The sequence below is a fragment of the Impatiens glandulifera genome, chromosome 5 (assembly GCF_907164915.1).
Source record: "Impatiens glandulifera chromosome 5, dImpGla2.1, whole genome shotgun sequence".
Lineage (NCBI taxonomy): Eukaryota > Viridiplantae > Streptophyta > Magnoliopsida > Ericales > Balsaminaceae > Impatiens > Impatiens glandulifera.
This window is the reverse complement of record NC_061866.1, coordinates 14,377,139-14,399,213: the sequence shown is the minus strand read 5'-3', so window position 1 is coordinate 14,399,213 and position 22,075 is coordinate 14,377,139. Positions and strand designations below refer to the sequence as shown.

Here is a 22,075-nt window from a genome sequence, read left to right as displayed (position 1 = left end):
GTTAAATGGGAAAATAACTAACAAATAAACCAGACCAGATCAAGATAACATTCAAAATTTCATATTATTATAATATATTGAAAAATTCTCAAAAAAAAATTATATATATATTTTTCAATTTTCAACCATTTTTCACTTTTATTATTTGTTGTAATTTTAAAAAATACCTAATTTTGTCATCTTTAACAAGTTCTTTATTTTTGTTTTTATATAAAAAAAAACAAAAAAAAACAAAGAAATATTAAAGAAGTTAAAATTTCTTGTTGTTTTAATAACTAGTATTTTAATTATTAAAACCAGATAGATAAATAGAAAAATCTAGGATTCTTAAAAAAAATTAAACTTTATTGTATTTTTTTTTATATTTTTCTTAACGTCCAATTTTTTGTTCGACAAAAGATATATTTTATATAATAATAAAATTGTTGCTGGTATACAAGTGTGGTATTTCTTAAAAGGAAGAAATCCTCGTGATTTTGATAATTCAAATAAAAATAGAAATTAGATAAATTAAAAATGGAATTATTATGAATTAAAAATATGAAATTGCGAAACAGAATATTAAAAATTTCAATTTGCGAAACAGTAACTTTAGATTAAAAAAAGAAAATACTTTTCCTTTTTCTTAAGATTCTTTCAAATAGAAATAGAGAACGAAAGAACTAAAAAGATGGTTATAATCACCTTCTTTTTAAGGAGGTTGAGTGCAACTTACTTCTTATTTTACAAACTGGTATATTAGTATCGGTTTTACCGGTTCTGATTTTAAGGTTTAGGGTTTACTGGTTCATGTCGCTTAATCGGGTTTATTCAAGAACATAATTTTTTAAATTAGGTATTAAATTTATTAAATGTATTTTGTTTTTTTAGAAAAAAAATTTTTCACCTCCTATTGTACAAATATTCTCTTTTTTTTAGAAATAATATATTATATTAATTTTAAAATAATAGTTGTTGGGTATTGGTTGACCCAACATTATGGCTCAATCTCTAGTAACCCGCTTATTGGATTTGACCTAATAATATAAATAGATACTACTCTCTTGGTGGGAGGCAAATGTCAAATTCTTTTGTGGTGTTTGAATGCTAGAGAGAGGGTTGGCTCCTTTGTGTGAGATAGTGGTGCAACAGAATCGATAAATAAGAGGACTAAGTCAAACTCCAATCGCATTCACACCCAATAGTGGTATTAGAGCTAGGGTTTAGGGTTTGTAATTGAAGTTTGAGATTGGGTTGGAGGATATAAGTTATCTTCACCAATAAGCGTAGATCTATCCTCCGTTTCTTCTTTAATCCTCTTGCTTTTATTCTCTACTTCTGCTGCTACTGGAGGAAGAAGAAAGTCGATGCCGTCTTTGGAGAAGAAGTCGTTCTTGTCATGTTCAACCGTTGTCGGTGTAGCGTTTGTCGCGACCGTTGAGAATCAAAGTCGTCTCCGTGCCGCTGTCGAGCCGCTGCCAAGAAGACGAAGCAGTAAATCCCCGAGCGGGGTGGGTAAGTCGAAACTTTCTTTGAGTTTCGCAAGGTATCATAATTTGAACCCTCCTATTAATTTATGTCAATTGATTGTTGATTGTTATTAATTTGTTTGATAGCATGTCTGGTGTTAATCAATATGGTATGGTTCTGTTTGATAGAAAAACTAATTTGTTTAATAATCTATGTGATTATGCTAGCTTGAACTCTGTGTTATCTGATTCTTTGTGCAAATCTGATTGGCTAGTTGACTTTGGTTGTTCTTTCCATGCGACTCCATTTAGAGATTTGTTTTCGAACTATAAAGAGATTGAACATGGTTTTGTGTCTATGATAAATTCGAAAAATTGCAATGTGTTAGGAATATGTGATGTATGCCTAAGGTTTTCTTGTGGTTCTGTGTTTACTTTGAAGAATGTGAGGCATGTTCCTGATTTGCGTTATAATTTGATGTCTTGTGCATCTCTTGAGAATGATGGTTTGGAGGGAAAGTGGGGGAAAGGTGTTATGAAAATTTTACGTGGGTCTCTTGTTATCTTTACTACTAAAAAGATGAACAATTTATATGTGTGTCATGCTGAGACTGCTTGTCACTCTATAAACTCTGTGATTGGTCATAAATCTGTTCTTTGGCATAATAGATTAGGTCACATGAGTAACAAATGTCTAGAAATTTTGCATAAAGGTGGTCACTTTGGTAGTGATAAATTGTCCCCCATCCCCTTCTGTGAATCATATGTGCTAAGAAAACAACATAAGGTGAGTTTTTCCATCTCCTCTTACCCAAATGTGTGGGGTCCTTCTAGTGTTGTTACACATGGAGGGAACCAATATTTTTTGTCCATCATTGATGATTATTCTAGGAAAGTTTGGGTGTTACTTTTGAAACATAAGTCTGATGTTTTTGAAAAGTTTAAAGAGTGGAAGATATTGATTGAGAATCAAAACTTTTAAGACAGATAATAGTCTTGAATTTTGTAATAAACAGATGAATGATTTATGTGTTATCTGGGTATTAAAAGACATAAGTCTGAGCCGTTCACACCACAACAGAATGGTGTTGCTGAGAGGATGAATATGACACTTCTAGAGAGGGTGAGAGCTATGTTAGCGTCATCTGGTTTGTCTAAGAAGTTTTGGGGGATGCTTTGCATACTACTGCTTATTTAATAAATAGGTCCCCTAGTGTTCCCTTAGGAGGGAAATATCCTGAATCTGTGTTTTCAGGTAAACCTCTTGATTTGAGCAACTTGAAAGTTTTTGGTTGTGTTCGCTATGTGCATCAGAAGATTGACAAGTTGGAGCTTAGGTCCAAGAAATGTGTGCTCTTAGGCTACCCTGAAGGTTATAGGCTTTGGGATAGAAGTAAACCTGGGCTTAGAATTGTGATAAGTAGAGATGTTGTCTTTAATGAGAATGATTTTCCTTACTTGTCTATGTCCCCCACTCCTGTTAATGATGCTCCTAATAAGGTGGAGCATATGTCTGTAGTTTTGATCAACCTGCTGAACATGATGTGAATGTTATCAATGAGGTGGAACATGATAATGTGCATGATATTGATGATTTTCATTATTCAAATGTTATGTCTGATTCACATAATTTTCTTGATAATTTGAATGATTCAAATGTGTTGTCTGATTCACATGATTTGTCTGATGATTTGCATGACTATCAACTTGCTAGGGATAGAAGTAGAAGAAATGTTAGAATGCCTGCTAGATTTAGGGATGATAATTTGAATGATTGCAATATGTCTGAATTTTGCTTTTAACATGTTTGAATCCCTAGACTGTAATGAGCCTAACTCTTACAAAGAAGCTTTGAGGTCTAAGTTTTCTACTGAATGAATTGTTGTTATGAATAATGAGACGAATTCCCTAAGAATCAATGATACTTGGAAACTTGTTCCTAAACCTCATAATTGCTCCTTAGTGGATTGCAAGTGGTTGTATAAGGTGAAGCAAGAGTCTGAAAAAGTTAGATTCAAGACTAGGTTAGTAGTCAAGGGATTTACTCAAAATGAGGGAATAAATTATGCTGAAATTTTCACTCCTGTTGTCAAATTCACTATTGTTAGAATTATGCTTGCTTTAGTTGCTCACTTTGATTGGGAATTGAAGCAAATGGATGTTATTACTGCTTTCTTACATGGTGAACTTGATAAGAATATTTATATGCATCAACCTGAGGGGTTTGTTGACCCAAGTTGCCTGATCATGTTTGTTTATTAAAAAAAACCTTGTATGGTTTAAAACAATCTCCTGGGCAATGGAATATCAAGTTCGATAAGTGCATGCAATCTTTGATGTTTAAAAGAAGTTCTTTTGATCATTGCCTTTATTTCAAAAATATAGACTATGTGCTTGTATTTTTTTTATTGTATGTGGATGACATGTTGATTGTTAGTCCATGTCTGAAGTCTGTTATGCATGTGCAAAAATCGCTTTGTGAAAATTTTGACATGAAATACTTAGGTGATGCTAAGAAGATTTTGGGCATGAATATCATTAGAGATAGAATAAAATTTTCTCTTGTGTTGAATCAAAGTGCATATGTTGCTAAAATTTTGAGTAAATTTTCTATGTCTGATGCTAAATCTGTGAATGTGCCTCTTGCTTCCCACTTGTGTTAAGTAAGGATCAGTCTCCTAAGACTGAAACTGAAATAACTGAAATGAAGAATGTGCATTATTACAATGTTATATAATCTGTTATGTATCTGATGATTAGTACTATGCCTGATATTGCATATATAATTAGTTGTTTGAGTAGATTTATGTCTAACCCTAGTATGCCTCATTGGAATGCTTTGAATTGACTTTTGAGATATCTAAAAACCACTGTTGATGTTGGCTTGACTTTCTCTAAGTGTTCTGTAGGTATAAAGTTGGTTGGTTATGTAGATTCCAATTATGCTAATGATATGGATAATAGAAAGTCTACTACTTCCTATGTGTTTACTTTGTGTGACTCTTGCATAAGTTGAAAGTCTCAACTTTAACCCATTGTTGCTTTATCTACTATAGAATATGAGTATGTAACTGTCACTGAAGCTTTTAAGGAAGCAATTTGGCTTAGGGCTGTTTTGTCTGAAATTGATTTTCTTGACAAAAATGTGGTGTGTTTTCTGATAGTCAATCTACTATTTAACTATGTAAAAATCATATTTTTCATGATAGAACTAAACATATTGATGTTAGGTTTCATTACATTCGGGATATTGTTGAAAAGGGCATTGTTAAGTTAGAGAAAATTCCTTCAGAATTTAATCCTGCTGATATGGGTACTAAGTGTCTACCTGCTGAAAAATTTATTTCGTGTCAACGGATTTTAAACTTTGACTTAGGGAAAACTCTTTGAGGTTCATCCTTTGTGGACATGGCATGTTTTTTGATGTTGCCTCCAATCTTTGTGATTTTCTCATGTTTTGTGCTCTTGCGTTTGATCTTTGTGATTTTCGCATTCTTTGTTCTCTTTCATTTGATCTTTGTGATTTTCGCATTCTTTGTGCTCTTGTGTTAGATCTTTGTGATTTTCCCATGTTTTGTGCTCTTGCGTATAATCTTTGTGTTTTTTGCATGCTTTGTGCATTTGCCCCTGGTCTTTGTGACACGAGTTTACCTTGGGTATTCTCTTTGTTGTCTCGGTGGTAATAAATTGGCGATAATGTGTCTTGTGATTCCATGATTGTGTTTTGCACTATTTTGGGTCAAAGGTGGAGATTGTTGGGTATTGGTTGCCCAACATTATGGCCCAATCTCTAGTAACCCGCTTATTGAACTTGACTTAATAATATAAATAGATACTACTCTCTTGGTGGGAGGCAGATGTCAAATTCTTTTGTGATGTTTGGATACTAGAGAGAGGGTTGCCTCCTTTGTGTGAGATAGTGGTGCAACGGAATCGATAAACAAGAGGACTGAGTCAAACTCCAATCGCATTCACACCCAACAATAGCTATAATTAGAATATTTTTTAAAAACAATTTCATACAAATTATAATTTAAAATTTAAAATAACTAATATATATAATGAATTTTATTAAATATTATTTATAATATATCAAAAATAAATTATAATATATAAATATATAATTAAATTATTACCGATTAAACCGCTAAAAATAGTCCAACCGAAAACCAAACTGTTTTAATCAATAAAAAATTGGTTAACAAGAACCGTTAGAACCCATTAATCGATAAAATGATACCGATAAACTATCAATTCGGTAATTGATTTTTCGGTTTTTTTAACCGCCCTAATTAGTTAAAATATATAGTTAGGTAAACTTTTATTATTTAAATTTACAAATTATTAATATAGTTTACAAATGATTTAATTTTATAAAATTAAAATAATTTATATTTAATAATTTAAAAATAAATTATCACTTATTCAAATAATAAAGTAACGTAATTTAATTACTTTATTAAATAAACTTTTAGACTGATTTATTTTTTATTGTGACAGTTATTAATTACTAGAATACTTCCTAAAAAAAAATCATTGGAAAAATTCCAAATTACTAGATGAAAGATTCTATTTGAAAACTCAAGTGGGATTTAGACAGAAAACAAACCATTTCAATTGAATCCAAAATAAGCATTTAAAACGAGGAAATAAAATGATGTCTGCCAAATTAAAATGTACTCTCTCTCAGCAACTTAAATAATATTAGTGAGATGAAATTAAGGCAAATGAAGAATACTTCTATATCCCTCAATTCAAACCACAAACAAGCAAGTAGTACATATTATGCTTTGAGTGAGGACACTAATGTTTTCGGCTTTTTGTGCAGAACAGCGAACACACTGACTGGTAATGGTATTCGAAAAGGACTTTGATTTCAACTTTTCGAAATCATTTGTCAAAAGTAGATAACTAACCTTATTATAGAAATAAAGACAACCAAATCAAGGCACAAATCTATAATTAAGTCATCAAATCAAATCACCCTCATAAAGAAAAGAACTAACCTTACTACTTACAAAAAAAAAAGTAACAGTCTAGTCTGAGTCAACGTTTTTTTCAAAAGGTGGGAATCTATATGAACGAACAAAAGAGTGGGGATGTGTTGTATCGCTCCGTTCTTTACCAGCTGATCTCTTCTGCTTCCGAGAAAATCCTTGTTCAGAAAGACAATCAGATAAACCACCTATACCTGTTTTCTCTCCGGGCTTAGTTTCATCTGAAAGCCTGCAAAATTATTGTTTTTTTCATCTGTTAGTAAAACAACAAGCCTGCAATCTGGACATGTTTTCTTTTGATCCAAAAAGATTAAAAGCAGCTGAGAAAGAGATGGAATTTGAATACTGTCTCACCTCTTCCTAATAATTTGAAATGCTTCTTTTGTTGCATAAGGTAGCCCTGTTTTAGGATCACGGTATCTGCATATGTGGGACATCCAAAGAAGAAGGGCGTTATTATCTGCATATGCTTCTATATTGGAAGAAGATGCTCCAATTTTATCAACTCTGTAACATCCTCTATACTAATAATTCAAAGGGGTTTTCAACAAATTGCAGATTTTATGTGGTCTATCAATTAAGACTATCTATATTCAGCTTCACTCAATTTGTCAATATCCTTATGAGTAGTAAACAAAGCATGATGAAGAAATAAATTAAAATAGTTTCTGCAAGTAAATCTTACTTTGCCGGCAATCCTGTAACCACACATATAGCCTTCTCTGGTACTGTAAGAAGTAAACACAAAGATATCAGTCACAACAATCCATCCATAGTGGGATTTTGTCTAGGTTTTGATAGAACTAATTGTTTTTATCCCCTCTATTATATTATTACTACCCGTGACAGATTGGTAACAGTATGATCAACAGAAGCACAATCTTATGAGATTGTTGATGATCATGTAGCAGTCTAGCAGTTGCTACCACAGCAACCATAATAGAACTTGTACAACTTTTTAATCAACCATATTACGTTGTTAGACAATCAGGTGAAAAAAGAATTAAAAAATATTACTCGAGGGGGAAGCAGTGGCAATCTCCTTGTGAAATGATACTCCAGTGAATTCCAAAAATACATCACCTGTAAAGGAAACAGAGAACTCATGAAGATGTCCAATTTATAAACCAAAAACATGGTAAAAATTCAAATGAAATAGCATAAAACAAGCAATTATTGGAGGGAGTATAGAGATATCAAAACTAATATATCAATCTTTGATGCTAAAAAATTCCTGAAGACTGAAGTGAATTCTTGCCATTTGTAGAGATATATCGTATCTGAGGACCGCTATAAACTGCTTTATTTACAACAGCTCTCTTCTTAACTTCTTCCTCCCTTGCTAATACTCGTTCAAGGTTTCTCAAATTCATGATTTCTGCAATTATGAAAATCATAATGAAAACTGATGTGATCTGTTCTCAACATATAATGCTTATTAGTTTCCCTTCTTATCAACTCTCACAATACATACCTGTTTGAGCTGCTTCCAAAAGCATCTCTTCTTGTGTTATCTTCTTTTCTTCACCTTCTTTTTTCTTTTTTATTGGCTGCAATAACATGAAGGGGTAGAAAGAAATAAGAATGCTTCCTTAGAAGATGCCATGCCAAGTTGGAACATAAAACCTCTCAATGAAGATTAAATGTGTAATCAGCCTAAAAAGCCTAAGCATCCTTTACTCAACCATAAATATGGCCAGATTTCTTGTCACTGGTAAATCAAGGGCTGCATGAGAAGTATCTATAGAATGTGTGGATAGAGGACTCCCTCTTCATCCTTGAGCCTAACCTAAAGGAGGATTATGCAATTGAACAAGGGGTGCAAATTGGTGGCAATTTTATTTTTCATCTCATGTATTAAATGGAAGACAAAGGAAATTTCCAAGGACCTTCATTGTTAGCTGCAAAGATGCTCGTATAGCATCTCTTTCAGCTTGACGAACAACAACAGAAGTTCTTGTGGACTTTCTCAGAGTTCGCTCCACTTCAACATCTTCTGGAACATCCTGAGGTTCTCCTGCAGTTGAATCATGCGGAGATCTTTCATCCTGGGGGATCTGCTCTAATTCTGAAAGAACCTTCTTTTTCTTCTTTGCTGGTTGTTTCCCAGGATATACTAATTTCTTCTTTCGCTTCATGCTGGGAAAAGAGCTGAACTTCTTAAAAAGCACAAGAATATATATTCAACTCCATGTCTATAACAATTCAAACCTATCATCAACTTCCTTTTCAAGCTCTTCTTCCGGCTCAGGTTCCTAACATCACAAATTAATAACAGATGTATACCCAAGATGCTTGGTCAATAAAGCTTATCCGTAGTAAAAGAAACAAGTCACAGAATGGAATTAGTACTTACATCATCATCAAAGTCACTGTCGAAGACATCAGCCACTTCAGGCCCTTCTTCATAGTTATCATCAACTTCTTCCTAATATACAAGATTGGAGTAAGTTCTAGAACTTCATAAAGAAGATTAAAAACACATAAAATATTTTCAGCATTTCACATGATGCTGTATAAACTAAAAATATGCCACTCGTGCAAACTATGACTACCAAACCTCATATTCTTTTTCATCTTGGAATACACTTAATACATTGATTCACACTTTAAAATTTATGTAAATAAAATCAAAAGATAAAATTTACTAGTATCTAGCATCATAGAAAAATTCTCACGAATTCCAGAACTGGAAACAATGCTCCACTAGTCCCAATTGGTTCCGAGCAAATAAAATTAATAAACCATAACAGAGATAGTGTTACGAGAGATGGGGTAAGGACTAATGACCCTAATGTTGAAGATAAAATTTACTAGTATCTAGCCGCATCATAGCAAAATTCTCACGAATTCCAGAACTGGAACCAATGCTCCACTAGTCCCACTTGGTTCCGAGCAAATAAAATTAATAAACCATAACAGAGATAGTGTTACGAGAGATGGGGTAAGGACTAATGACCCTAATGTTGAAGATAAAATTTACTAGTATCTAGCCGCATCATAGCAAAATTCTCACGAATTCCAGAACTGGAACCAATGCTCCACTAGTCCACATGGTTCCGAGTAAACAAAATTAATAAACCATAACAGAGATAACGTTACGAGAGATGGGGTAAGGGCTAATGACCCTGAGATTGAAGTAATGCAGTTGGGACATCTAGCTATTATGATGAGTAGTATAAACAGATAATGACTTGACTAGGTTAGTATGATTGATTTAGTTGATGATTCAAATTTTCTGACTTCAGATCTCTCTCCTAATTGTTCTTCCACTCCTCACCTATCAATACAACTCTTGTAATCAAAATCTTTTTCTATCAGATTTCTATGTTCAATCCCTAATTCTCGTCTAATTCTATAACAAAGTGCATCAGATAGTTATGCCGAAAATTAAAAAATGACAGTTTTACATCTTAAACGTATTGATCCCATAAAACGGTGAACTTAGCAAGCTCGGATTTGTTGAAAAGGGATCCAATTAACTGATTGTGAGACATAAAGCAAAAAAAGGAAAAAACATGTTGAATAGACTAGAACGTAAATATGGGGAAAACAGGTTAAGTTGATACATGTTGTCTCTGAATACAAACGAGTTATAGTTAATAGAGTTCAACTAGAGAAGATTTAATATGCTTTTAGCTTATTGGTTCAAAGATTGATGACAGTCTCAAATTTAGAAACCTAGAATTGATAAACCATGCCTTTTTCCAGCACAAACAAACAAATTTGACCACATTCCACACCAGTTCTTAGTTGTATGTCAAATAATCCTCCAGAACCCACAAGTTTTAGACCTCCATAAATTGGTTTTTCTTAGTCTAAAGAACATTGATATTTTGTTTAAGATCAACTAGAAATACGTATTCATTTCCTGTTTTGGATTTCTTCAGCGAATTGTTAGTTATATATCCAATTCCGCTAAAAAAACTCAGCGAAATTTCCTTTTATTCATTAGAAAAATGTCTGAATTCTCTGTAGTTGAATCTGTCATCATTACTACCAATGTAAAGCTCGGATCACAACTTATAATAAGCCTCTATCAACAAAAGAAATTAGAAGAGATGAGTTTCAAGGGTATTTACCTCTTTCAGAGCCTCTTGGTTCCAGAACAATTCGTCCTCCTCAATCTCCTCATTAAGAATCTTGGTCATCCTTTAAAAGCATTTAGAAGGTTGACAAAAATCATCAATCTAACAGATACTCCATCGTTTTTAGTAACTAAACCCTAAATGTGTATGCTAGTCCCAATCATTTCAACCACAAGATGATTACTCACCTTTTCCCTCTGGTTGATCGAGAAGCACGGTTGAGGAAGACATTGTCCTCTTTTTCGACGGTTTGCATGGTGACAGAAATTTTCACTCTAGCAACCCCAGTTCTTACAACACTTGAATGCAAGAAAGAACTAGATTCTCTCCACCGTCTGCTTAGAAATCTATACACATATAAAAACGCGAACTGAAACTGATGTGAATTTAGGTTGAATCATTCACTGAACCAGACCAAATTGAAGGAGTTAGGAATTACGAATCCGCAAATTTGTATCTTAGAAGCTAGGTTTTATAGAAACATATAAATTAAACAAGTTAATTCAATTCCCATTACGGGCTTAAGTTGAAAGGGGGCGTTTTATTAGCTTTTAGATTAAAAACATCATAGTAATAAATAAATTAAAGAGATTCCTCCAAAATATATTTTCAATCCTATGTCAAGGAATTTCATCAATGGAAGATACTCATTCAAAATGGCTTCATTCATTCAATCAAAACACAACCAATTACTCAAGTTATCTATCACTTACATAAAGCCAAAAAAATAAGAACATTTTGAAAACATTCCAAGTGTTTAATTGATCAAAAGGCATAACAATCACCTAACATTTCCTCACAAAATAACAGCAATAACATTAGAATCAAGCACAAAAACTAAATCAAACCATCAATTTCAGATTTAAACGGAGAATTAGAAAATTGATTCAGCCTAAAACTTTTTACAAGATTCTCAAACTGTAAACTCTAGCTATGAAGCAGAAAATCTTACAGAGATTGGATAAATTAATTGCAGGAGTCTAGTCTTTGACTTGGAAGCCGCTACTGTGAACTCTGCGAATGAATTCTCTGTCGTCGTGTATTGGGGTAAGGATCACGGCCGACTGGAACTCGAACGGAGAATTAGAGTAGAGAGATAATGGCGATTATTTAGGTCGGACCCTCTAGATATCAAAAACATGCTTCCACATCATGCATTGAAATCTAGGGTTCTAATCACAGTGTTCTTCCTGGTTCTCATAGTCCCACATTGAAGGGCAGGCGATTTTTTCTTTTCTTTTTTTCATTCCAGCTAGGGTTTTCCATATTATTTTTAATTTTTTTTTTTTAATTTTGATTGTGTTCCATAGTGTGTTTTTTTTTTTTAAAGAATTTTGTTAAAAAAATATTATTTCGATTGTAAAGTATTATCTGGGTATTTAATATATTAAATCATTATGTATTTAAATTTTAAATTTTATAAATATAAAATAAATATATTTTAGTTGATGAAATTAGTAATTTGTTGATTAAAAATAATATTGACCATAAAAAGATAAATTTAAAAAATTAGACAAAATTCATACAAAAAAAATAAATAATGAATAAAATAAAATAAACAAAGACCTTGTTTGTAAACAATATATATTACGGTTCAAGTGAGAAATTTTATTAAATAATAACTAAAAGTCTAAGATCACTTTGTAAATTAAATTAAAAAAATATAAATATAATGAATATTTATTGTGCATATTATATGCAAAAAAAAAATTATTTTGATGATCTTAAACTATATAATGTTATTGTCTCTATTACTATATAAAATATATATATATATATATATATATATATATATATTTTAATAAAATTATAAAATAAAACATCAAAACCATCCTCAATCATTGTTATCGATCATGGTTAATAATTAATATATACTTTGCAATTCAATTTTATAATCAAATAAAAATTATAAACTTATAATTTTTTGTTTTGAAAGATTTGATAAATATACACACAAAAAATATCTAGAAACCATAAATCACTTGTACAATTTTTATGTTATTCATGGTTAATCTGTGCCAGTCCAGAGTTTAGGCTGCACCCCCAATTAGAGAAAAAATAATTTTCTTAATGGCCTATTTTTAGTTAAAAATATTGTTAAAAAATATTTTTTTTAATAAGATTTAAACTCTTGACCAACAAAATTCTGATTTTTCACTTTAACACTAATATATTCTTAAGTGACTAAACTTAAAAATAATAAATATTATTTATTAAAGAATTTCATTTTTTAATAAAGTAGAAATTCATACAAATTTCCTTTTACTTTATTAGTAGACTAAATTAATTCAAATATATATCAAAAATATATCCTACAATTTTTAATACTGAATATTTTTTACAAAAATATTTTTCATATAAGTAAGATACAGAACTCTGAAATTCTAAAATTTTAATTTATTCTATTATCATATTAATGAATGAATAAACAATATAAATTTAGGAGTGGACAAAATTATCGATATTAAAGGTATATCGAAAATATCGTACCATAATATATCAAAAATATCAATTTTTAAGGTATACCGATAAAAAGGTAAAGTATGATACCGATATAGAAATTATTGTTACGGTAAAGATATGCGATTTTTAAAATTTTGGTATATTGAGATATACCGAAATACCGAAATAGTATTTATAAGTTAAAATAGATATAATATATATCTATATATAATACTTATAAGTAAATAATTAAATAGATTTGATATTAATTTAATTATAAAAATATAATTTTTGAATAATATCAAAATATATTATATTAAAATATTATTCAATATATGCAATCTCTATCTTACCATTGAGATTGATTTTTTTTTAAGTTAATATATTTTTTAGGTATCAAAGGTATAATACCGATATCGTACCGAAATTAAGGTATACCGAAATCAAGGTAAGGTAAATGTATGAATTTTTTGTATACCGAAATTAAGGTATATCGAAATCAAGGTATACCAAAATCAAGGTAAGATAAATGTATGTTTTTTTTTGCATATCGAATTTTTGATAAGGTATAAGGTATGGATAAAACATTAAAATATATCGTACCGACCCACCCTATATAAATCACATTGATTTTAAAGTAATAAAAATAATAATTATTTGGTAAAAAAAATTTTATAGTATAATTTATTATGTCATGTAAGAAATTACATTTTTTACTTATAATTCATTTTGTAAGTAACTATAATTATGAAAATAATGATAATAAAATATTAATAAATTGGTCTTAATATGTATCTTTTGTGATTTGATATAAAGTTTATTTGAATTGACTAAAATTTTATAATTAAAATTAAATTATTTGAGCTAAAAAATTATTTTTATATATAATATTTAATTTCATAAAAAAATAGAAAAAATTTAAAAACATATAAATTTGTAGAAAAATTATTCCATATTTTAGGTTAGAAACAAAAAAAAATCACCGAAAGAGTCACTCTCCTCGTAGTAGAAGAACATATAGTGTTTGTCGTGTTTAGGTCTCCTAGTAGGGGTGTTCAACCGATCGGTTAATCGGTTAAACAGTTCCGATTAAATATGATTTTACCTCTTATTTTATAAACCAGTTAACCGATCAATATTAGTATCGATTTTATCGGTTTGGTTCTAGATTCGGTCGATAAACCGTTCAGTTAACCGGTTTAACCGTAAACTGATAATTTAATTTTATAAATTAAATATTAAACTTATTAAATAATTTTTTTTTCAAAATTTTTATTTGCACAGTACTTTCATGTTATTCTTTGTGTATATATATATATATATATATATATATTATATAATACATTATTATAACAATATAATATATTATATTATTATACCAATATAATATATTTTAAAAGTCTCTATTCTTAAACTAATATCCATATAATTTATTTTAAAAAAAAATAATTCTATATAAATTATATTTTAAAATTAAAAATAATTAATATATATTATTAAATATTATTTATAATATATTCAATATTTACAAAAATAACTAATATAAATATATATATTAAATTATTACCGGTTTACCGGTTAAACCGCTAGAAAAATAGTTTAACCGAAAACCAAACCGTTTAACCAGTAAAAAACGGGTTAACCGGTCGTTAGAACCGGTTAAACCATTAAAATGAAACCGATAAACTATCGTTTGGTTGGGTTATCGATTTTTCGGTTTTTTTTCATCGCCTTATCCATTATTGTTTTAATAAATTTTTACAATTATAATTATTTAATAAAAATAAAAGTATAAGTTAACAAATTAGTAAAATATAGATTTAGGTAAAAAAAAATAGAGAAAACAAGTTGATATATTTTTTATTTTTCAATAATAAATATATTGGTTAAGGAAAAATAAATAAATTATCACAATCCCATTATAAATCTCATTTATTTGTTTTTTTTTCTTAAAGTAATAAATATAATCTTTTTAAGATTCTAATAATCTCAACATAATTTTATTTAAATTATGTAAAAATACTTGTATTTTTTAATTCTTAATTAATGATTTATCAATAAATATAATAATAATAATAAACATTAATATATTTATAAATAATTATAACTTATAAGAAGAGGGTGATTAATATTTACTAGAGTTTTTTATTCTATTTTAGTAAAGTAGAGATTGCTACCAATTTCCTTTTACTTAAAGACTAACATCATATTTATTTCTCAATTCAGAGTTATATCCAAAAATATATCATTCTACAATTGTTTTTTTATATTGAATATATTTTTATAATTTAATTTATTATATATTAATAAATAAAAATTATTAATGACATTGACTTTAAAAGATTATTTGGTAAAAATGATTTTATAGCATAATTATTTGGTAAAAAAATATTTTATAGCATAATTTACAATATTCTGCAAGAAATTACCTTTTATTTATTTATTTATTTATTATTCTTTTTTTTAGGTAACTATAATTATGATGTATTGGTAATAAAATATTAATAAATTGTTCTTAATCTTTATCTTTCCTGATTTGATATTATATGTTTTTTTGAATTGACTAAAGTTTTTATAATTAAAATTAAATTTAAAATATTATTTTTTATATATATAGTTAATAAATAAAAACAAATAATAATTTTGAAGAAAAACTGCGTCACTAATCTGACGTGGGATGAGATCATTAGTCCATATTTTAGGTCCACAAAACAAAGAGAGAAACATTGGGAAATAAACAATGAGAAACAGAGAATAGACAAGACACTGATACGGCCGCCGTCTTTGTGGGTACGAGGAAAAAGACTGGTGTTTCTCTCTCTTGAATCCTACGGTGAATTTCTCTTCTTTGTTTATCTCTCAATTCATTCATTCATTCATTGATTCTGGTAAATGGGTTATGATTTGATTTTGATGAAAAAAATTGCAGATGAAGAATTGTTGTTGGTTTCTAGCTGTTTTTACAATTATATGGAGTATAGACATTGTTTATGGGCTTAGGATTGTGATGGATAGAGAAGAATGTTTATCCCATGATGTTAAGTACGAAGGAGATACAGTTCATTTCTCCTTTGTCGTGATTAATTCAGAGGGTTCTCGTCATTATTCTCCTGCAGGTGTTGATCTTGTGGTGAGTGATTGAGTTAGTTCATAGTTAATTCTACTTTTCTCTTTTCATCTTCTTCAATTCTGTTTATGGGTTTCTCTTTAAATTAGGTTAAAGGACCTGGTGGAGAACAGATTCACGATTTTCGTGATAAAACAAGCGATATAGGACAGTTTGTGAGTAGTAGTAAAGGAGTCCATCGTTTCTGCTTCTATAACAAATCACCTTATCATGAAATGATTGATTTTGATGTACGTGAAGCCCATTTCTCCCACCATGAAGAACATGCTAAAGACGGTTAGTTAGACCGATCAAATCGGACATATCCAATGCATATACACTTTTCGTGTTGATTGTTAATAAAAATGCTATTTGCAGATCATTTCAATCCTTTGATAGAGCAAATATCAAAGTTACAGGAGTCCATATATGGAATCTGGTCTGAACAACATTATTTAGATGCACAAAGTCAGCAACAAGCTTTAGGTAACATTATTATTATTATATATGCCAAGTATTTTTTATGTTTTGTGGTTATGTTGGTTGAATCCCTTCTGTTTTGTTCAATGGTATGCTGCAGTGAACTTGAAGATGAGCAAAGGTACAATTTACAAAGCTTGTTTCGAGTCGGTTGCTCTGGTTGGTGCTAGCGCTTTGCAAGCTTACCTTCTCAAACGCCTCTTTGATAGGAAGATGGTCTTATCTAGGGTTTAATTAGCATTTTTTCTTCTTATAATGAAATGGACAAATTAATACATTAAGAGTAAACAAAAGATTTTCATGTTACTCTGCATACAACTTGATATGTATTGCAGTTTCATTTCAGACTGTACTTATATGAAATTAATGGTCAATTATTACATTTTTAATGTGAATCTCATGAAGAGATAGAATCATACATGGTGTTGGACATACCACACACATTTATCCTTAGTGATTTCTTAGGAATGATGCATCTAGTCTTATATGTGGATTATTGAGACCACATGACCTATTGATCGGTTGAATGTTAAGGGCTTTTGGCAATCCTCATCGCCGGTTTGGAATCATATGCAACTCTTGATCAGTATTTTGATTTTACATCTTTGCATGTTTTACATTCTTGAACAAGGAGCATATCATATTATGTGGACATAAAAAATGTTTGCAAGACCTCCCATCTTTTTCCTTCATTAGTCTCTTTGCAAGGTTTTGGAAAGTTCCTTGGATGCACAAATTTTGAAATTTTATTTGGCTATAGTGTAAGATTTTGGTTTTGACTTGTGAAATTGTGTTTCTTTAGAAAGTTACAACCTTAGATGTTTTTTTGTGCAATTAGTAAGTTGAGTCAATTTTACTCTTAAGCATGATTGCTTTTGGTGTAGTTGAACTAAGAATATGTGGAAGAATTCTTTGTTCGATAATTCATTTGTTTTAGCTTGGGTTTTCAAACATGTTTTTTTTTTTTTTTTTTTTTTTTTGAATTATTGAAAGGTAACTTGGGCCTAATTATCATTAATTTAAAAAAAAATAACATTATTTGTTGATAAATATTCTTTTAAATAATGAGTAATTTTATATTTTAGTTAATAAATAATGTTATACGACGATGAGAGTAAAAAGACCCTTAATTTTTCCTAATTTTCATTTTATTTGTTAAGCTATTTGGCATTTGGGTATTAAGACGGGTTTTAACATGTATCATATTAAAGTCATTTTGACAATTTTAAAACAGTTCAAGAATTGATCAACATGGTTGTGTGTGAGGATTTATCGGAGGGATAATAAGTGGCACGATAAAACTTAATTTCATTTTGACATTCTTAAAATAGTTCAAGAATTGAACATGATTATGTGTGAGGATTCATAGGAGTTCATATGTGATAATAAGTGACAAGATAGAGTTTAATTTCATTTTGACATTCTTAAAACAGTTCAATAATTAAACATGATTATGTGTGAGGATTTATTGGAGTTTATATGAGATAATAAGTGACAAGATAGAGCTTAATTTGAGCTCATGTGTTAGTGACAATATGTGCTTAAACATGCAACCAGCTCCAAATTCTCATATAAATTTATTACAATATTTTGGGCAGATCCAAATAAGCAATGACAACCTGCTAACATATTAGTCAGTCAAAATATCTTAATATTTGTTTGGTGTGCTCCCAATGTTTTTAGGTGACCTAATACAATTGAAAATATAAATTATTAACCAAACAATTAAAAATTAATGCGGCTGGTTGAAAAATAAAGTAATATTAAGCGTCCAGTTAGAAAAAAATAAATTTATATTCCCGGATTTAAAATGATTGAAAACATAATTTATTTTAAACAGGTTATTGCAAAACAAATCATTTTTTATTCAGTAAATGAAATTAAATTTGGGGGTGTACGTTTTATTTTTATTTTTTTATGTAGACTTAAAATAAATGAAAAATTAGGAATAAAATAAGTAAACAAATGTAATTTTGCAATTTTTTTTATTTAGAGAAATAGTAAATTAAATTCTATATTTTATGAAATTATGGGTTCATATTATATTTCTGCCATAAAAAACAATAATTTTTTTTTTTTCTTTTCGGGGTATACTGAAGCCCATTTGAGCCCTTAATAAATCCGTCTCTAATTACATGTCCATATAATGGGCTTGTGATTCATGTGTATAAATATAATGTGTTGTAAAGTTATTTATGTGTTGCAACGTGCTTATATCTCAAAAAAAAACTAAAATCTATAGGGAGAGCTTGTAATTGAGCTTAAGTTCAACCAAAAATAAATTATTATTTATTAAATTTTATTTATTTAAACCTTTTAAATTTAATAATAGACTTAGTAGTTGAATGGTTTCACATAAATTCTTTTTTTTTTATATTATAATTAAACTCGTAACTCTAATTTCTGTCTCCATTCTTGTTTTCACCCATTGCTATTATGATCGCATTTGTCTTTGGACCTGCTTGTTAATAAAGATGAAGAAAGTATTCTTAAATAATATTGATAAATATGAAACAAATATTTCAACTCTAAACTTAATACTAAACATTCACAGCATAGTTTTTGTTTAAGAAAATTGAATAAAAATCACAATCCACAACCAGGTACACAACAATTTAAAAAGTTAATGTGATAATGAGTTTTCTTTTCACAGCCATTCAATTACTTAATTATTAATGAATCAAAATTAAAATATTTTTATTTATTTTTATAAAATATATACAAAAAGACATTTATAACTATTCAAATAATTAAAAACCTAAAAAAACTATACTATTTCATCCAACAATACTTTTTTTTTCCATAACAAGCTCCTCCAAATGAGAATATATAAAATTCAAGCTCCCTTAATTTATTTTCCAAATTTTTTCATACATTAACTTCAATCCTCTAACTTTAAACTCGAATTTATTGCTTCTTGAACACACATACAAAAGTAGTGATGCTATACATAACATATTGACATGGTACAAAATAAAGAAGAAGATGATATTATTAATGTTTTTTGAGTAGTGGTTTAGCCTCAAAACCTCCTCGTGGTCGCTTTACAAGACTATAAGGCATGTGGGTTCCAAGAAGTTTATCCCAAAAAGGGAAAAACATAGAAGCATAGTTGTATTTAAATCCATGGATTTGATGATGAATATCGTGATAAGCACTATTGTTCTCGAAAAAGAGGTGGAAGATATTAGCAGGCAACCATAATCCACAATGATCATCAATTGTCTTCATCATAGAAAAACAAAAGAAATAAACAGAAGTTCGAGCATTCATTCCTGAAACAAGGAAAGCAATAGCTCCAGAAATTGTGTCTAGAAGTCCTTCCAAAGGGTGGCTATAAAGGGCACCAATTGCATAAGGTACAATTAACCTATGGTGTTGAGAATGGACATAACGATACATGAACTTGTTATGGTGCATCACAAATCGGTGTACAAAATATTGCCAAGCGTCCAACACCACCATTGCTACGCAAAACCGAACCATTTGTTCAAGGACCGATGATTGAGTTTCTTCTTGAGCTGAATTATTTGGTGTTGCCTGCATGAATGCGAAAAATTAATAAACATGATTTGTAGAAACAAATAAAATGTTGGTGATGGGAAAGATGGATAGACCAGAAAGAGCAAATAAGCAACAACTGCTTGAACAATCTGTTGAAGAAGAACACCCTTAACAACGGAGGCCAAAGAGACCAAGTTCTTCTCATCTTCCTCATTCTTCGAGTGTAGGCGATACTTCTCTAGAGGAGGCAGTGCCTGATAAAAACCGGCGTACAACCAGTACACCACGATTGGTGCAAATATTCCCATCGATTCATCACTCATGTACCCTTCCCAAAATACCATTCTGCATTAGAGATTAAGAATGACAATAAGACGGATCGAAGCTGGAGTGTATTTATCGAATTCCTGAGTAGTTAAGTACTTAAGTTTATATCATATTTTCTAAAAGAAAATAACTTTATTTTTTATTCGGGTGGAGTCAGGCCCCGTTGACATAAATAACATCTTTGTCCCATTTTCGATCAACTATCAACTGAAACAAAACAAAATCACTCCAAATTAAAGAAACTTTTCCGATCGAAAATTGAACAACTGATAATAATTATTATCTTACCTATTATATACAAAATGAAGATAAGCCAAGTTAAGCCCAGGTATTAAGAAAAGTTGCACTAATTAAGTAGAAAGACTTTTTCGACAAACAAGTTATATCATGTACCTATTATAATACAGCTTGCTTTTCCTATTTATAGGACGACTAGATCGATCTACTTATGATATTATCATTCTTTTATAATTATATATGCTATTATATACTATAACTGAAACAAATAGTTAAACTATTAAATAACTTAGAACAATTATCTATTGAACATAATTATTTGTCTAAAATAATATGTTTATATGTTATATTAATTAATATGAATAAAATTTCCTGTTTTAGTTTAGTGGTAAACAAGAGCTAGATAGCTCCATCCTATTTTAGAGGTTCTGGAATAGAACCCGGCGACAAATTATGCGCCTAATTAAATGATTAAGTGTGTTTCTGTGCTTATGTGCTTAAGCTTAACTCTAATGATAATTCAAATATAATATCCTTCAAATATGAAAAAATTTTGAAATTAACCCTTCAAATATAAATAACTCTTAAAATATTTCTATCTATTTTGAAATTTATAATTCGCCAATTTCATGTGTTCATTTTTTAACGTCGTCTGTATAAATAAATCTACTTTTATTTATTTATTTATTTATTTTCTCTCTCTCTATATATTCTACATCTCTATTAATTTGTCTATTACTTTGTTCACCGATTCACATATTAAGATACGATTCGATTTCAATCCAATAATGGTTATTTTTTTCCTCCGAGTTGAAGAAACGTTGGCTCAACTTCGTGTGAACTTACTTAGCTCACAATATATAATGTGAAATGACATTATTTTTTCATTTTAGTTTTAGTGGGTTTTACATAACAACAAAAGAGATCAGAGCAAAAACAGATTCAGAAATTTGAGGTATCAACTACAGAAGATTTCCATTTGCCGGAGTTTGCACCGTTTGATCTACTTCAAACGTTGACAACTTGTTGGTTATTTCCGAGGTTACGTTCTGAACGGTAAAAAACTGTTTTCTAAAGCTTTTAAGTCGATCAAAGAGAAACTAGAATCGCATAATTGATAAGGTTGATTGATCTTGCTTTTTCTATTCTTTGTTGTTATTTCAAAATTGTTGTGTGATCTCGATGCAATTTATATCTAATTTGGTTATATCTAGAAAGAACCCTTACTTGTAACTTGTTGATTATAGTGAATTGTTCAGGTCCCGTAGTTTTTTTACTCTCGACAAATCGAGATGTATTCACGCTAAAACTTGTCTTACATTATCATTTTGATTTCATTATGTTTTGCTCATATCTTATACTTAATTAATTGGGAAAATGTTATATTAATAAATTTTTTTAAATGTCATGTATATTAAAAATGATGAAATTCGTTTAAGCATAACG

The 22,075-nt window shown here is 29.5% G+C and overlaps 3 protein-coding genes across 5 annotated transcripts; 1 reads left to right on the top strand and 2 right to left on the bottom strand.

Annotated features, from left to right (window-relative positions):
* Positions 1-6,341: 6,341 nt before the first annotated feature.
* Positions 6,342-11,755, bottom strand: LOC124938376 (SWR1 complex subunit 2). Of its 3 annotated transcripts, none has more exons than XM_047478801.1 (12): positions 11,486-11,755; positions 10,722-10,903; positions 10,528-10,597; positions 8,802-8,873; positions 8,657-8,700; positions 8,335-8,584; positions 7,920-7,995; positions 7,704-7,823; positions 7,463-7,528; positions 7,131-7,173; positions 6,800-6,865; positions 6,342-6,674 (listed from the first exon to the last, which is right to left on the bottom strand). In XM_047478801.1, the coding sequence occupies exons 2-12, from the start codon at positions 10,787-10,789 to the stop codon at positions 6,485-6,487; spliced, it is 1,065 nt and encodes a 354-aa protein (XP_047334757.1). In that variant the 5' UTR covers positions 10,790-10,903; positions 11,486-11,755; the 3' UTR covers positions 6,342-6,484. The 3 variants fall into 3 exon arrangements, with proteins under 3 accessions (XP_047334757.1, XP_047334756.1, XP_047334758.1); XM_047478800.1 differs by having other exon boundaries at positions 10,722-10,880; XM_047478802.1 differs by having other exon boundaries at positions 10,722-10,880; positions 11,534-11,755.
* A 4,157-nt stretch (positions 11,756-15,912) lies between these two features.
* On the top strand, positions 15,913-16,816 carry LOC124940132 (transmembrane emp24 domain-containing protein p24beta2-like). Its single transcript, XM_047480616.1, has 4 exons — positions 15,913-16,105; positions 16,192-16,378; positions 16,460-16,567; positions 16,662-16,816. The coding sequence occupies exons 1-4, from the start codon at positions 15,983-15,985 to the stop codon at positions 16,793-16,795; spliced, it is 552 nt and encodes a 183-aa protein (XP_047336572.1). The 5' UTR covers positions 15,913-15,982; the 3' UTR covers positions 16,796-16,816.
* A 2,739-nt stretch (positions 16,817-19,555) lies between these two features.
* LOC124939049 (very-long-chain aldehyde decarbonylase GL1-9-like) lies at positions 19,556-20,409 on the bottom strand. Its single transcript, XM_047479564.1, has 2 exons — positions 20,179-20,409; positions 19,556-20,101 (listed from the first exon to the last, which is right to left on the bottom strand). Exons 1-2 carry the CDS (start codon positions 20,407-20,409, stop codon positions 19,556-19,558), a joined length of 777 nt encoding a protein of 258 aa, XP_047335520.1.
* Between the last annotated feature and the right edge of the window lie 1,666 nt (positions 20,410-22,075).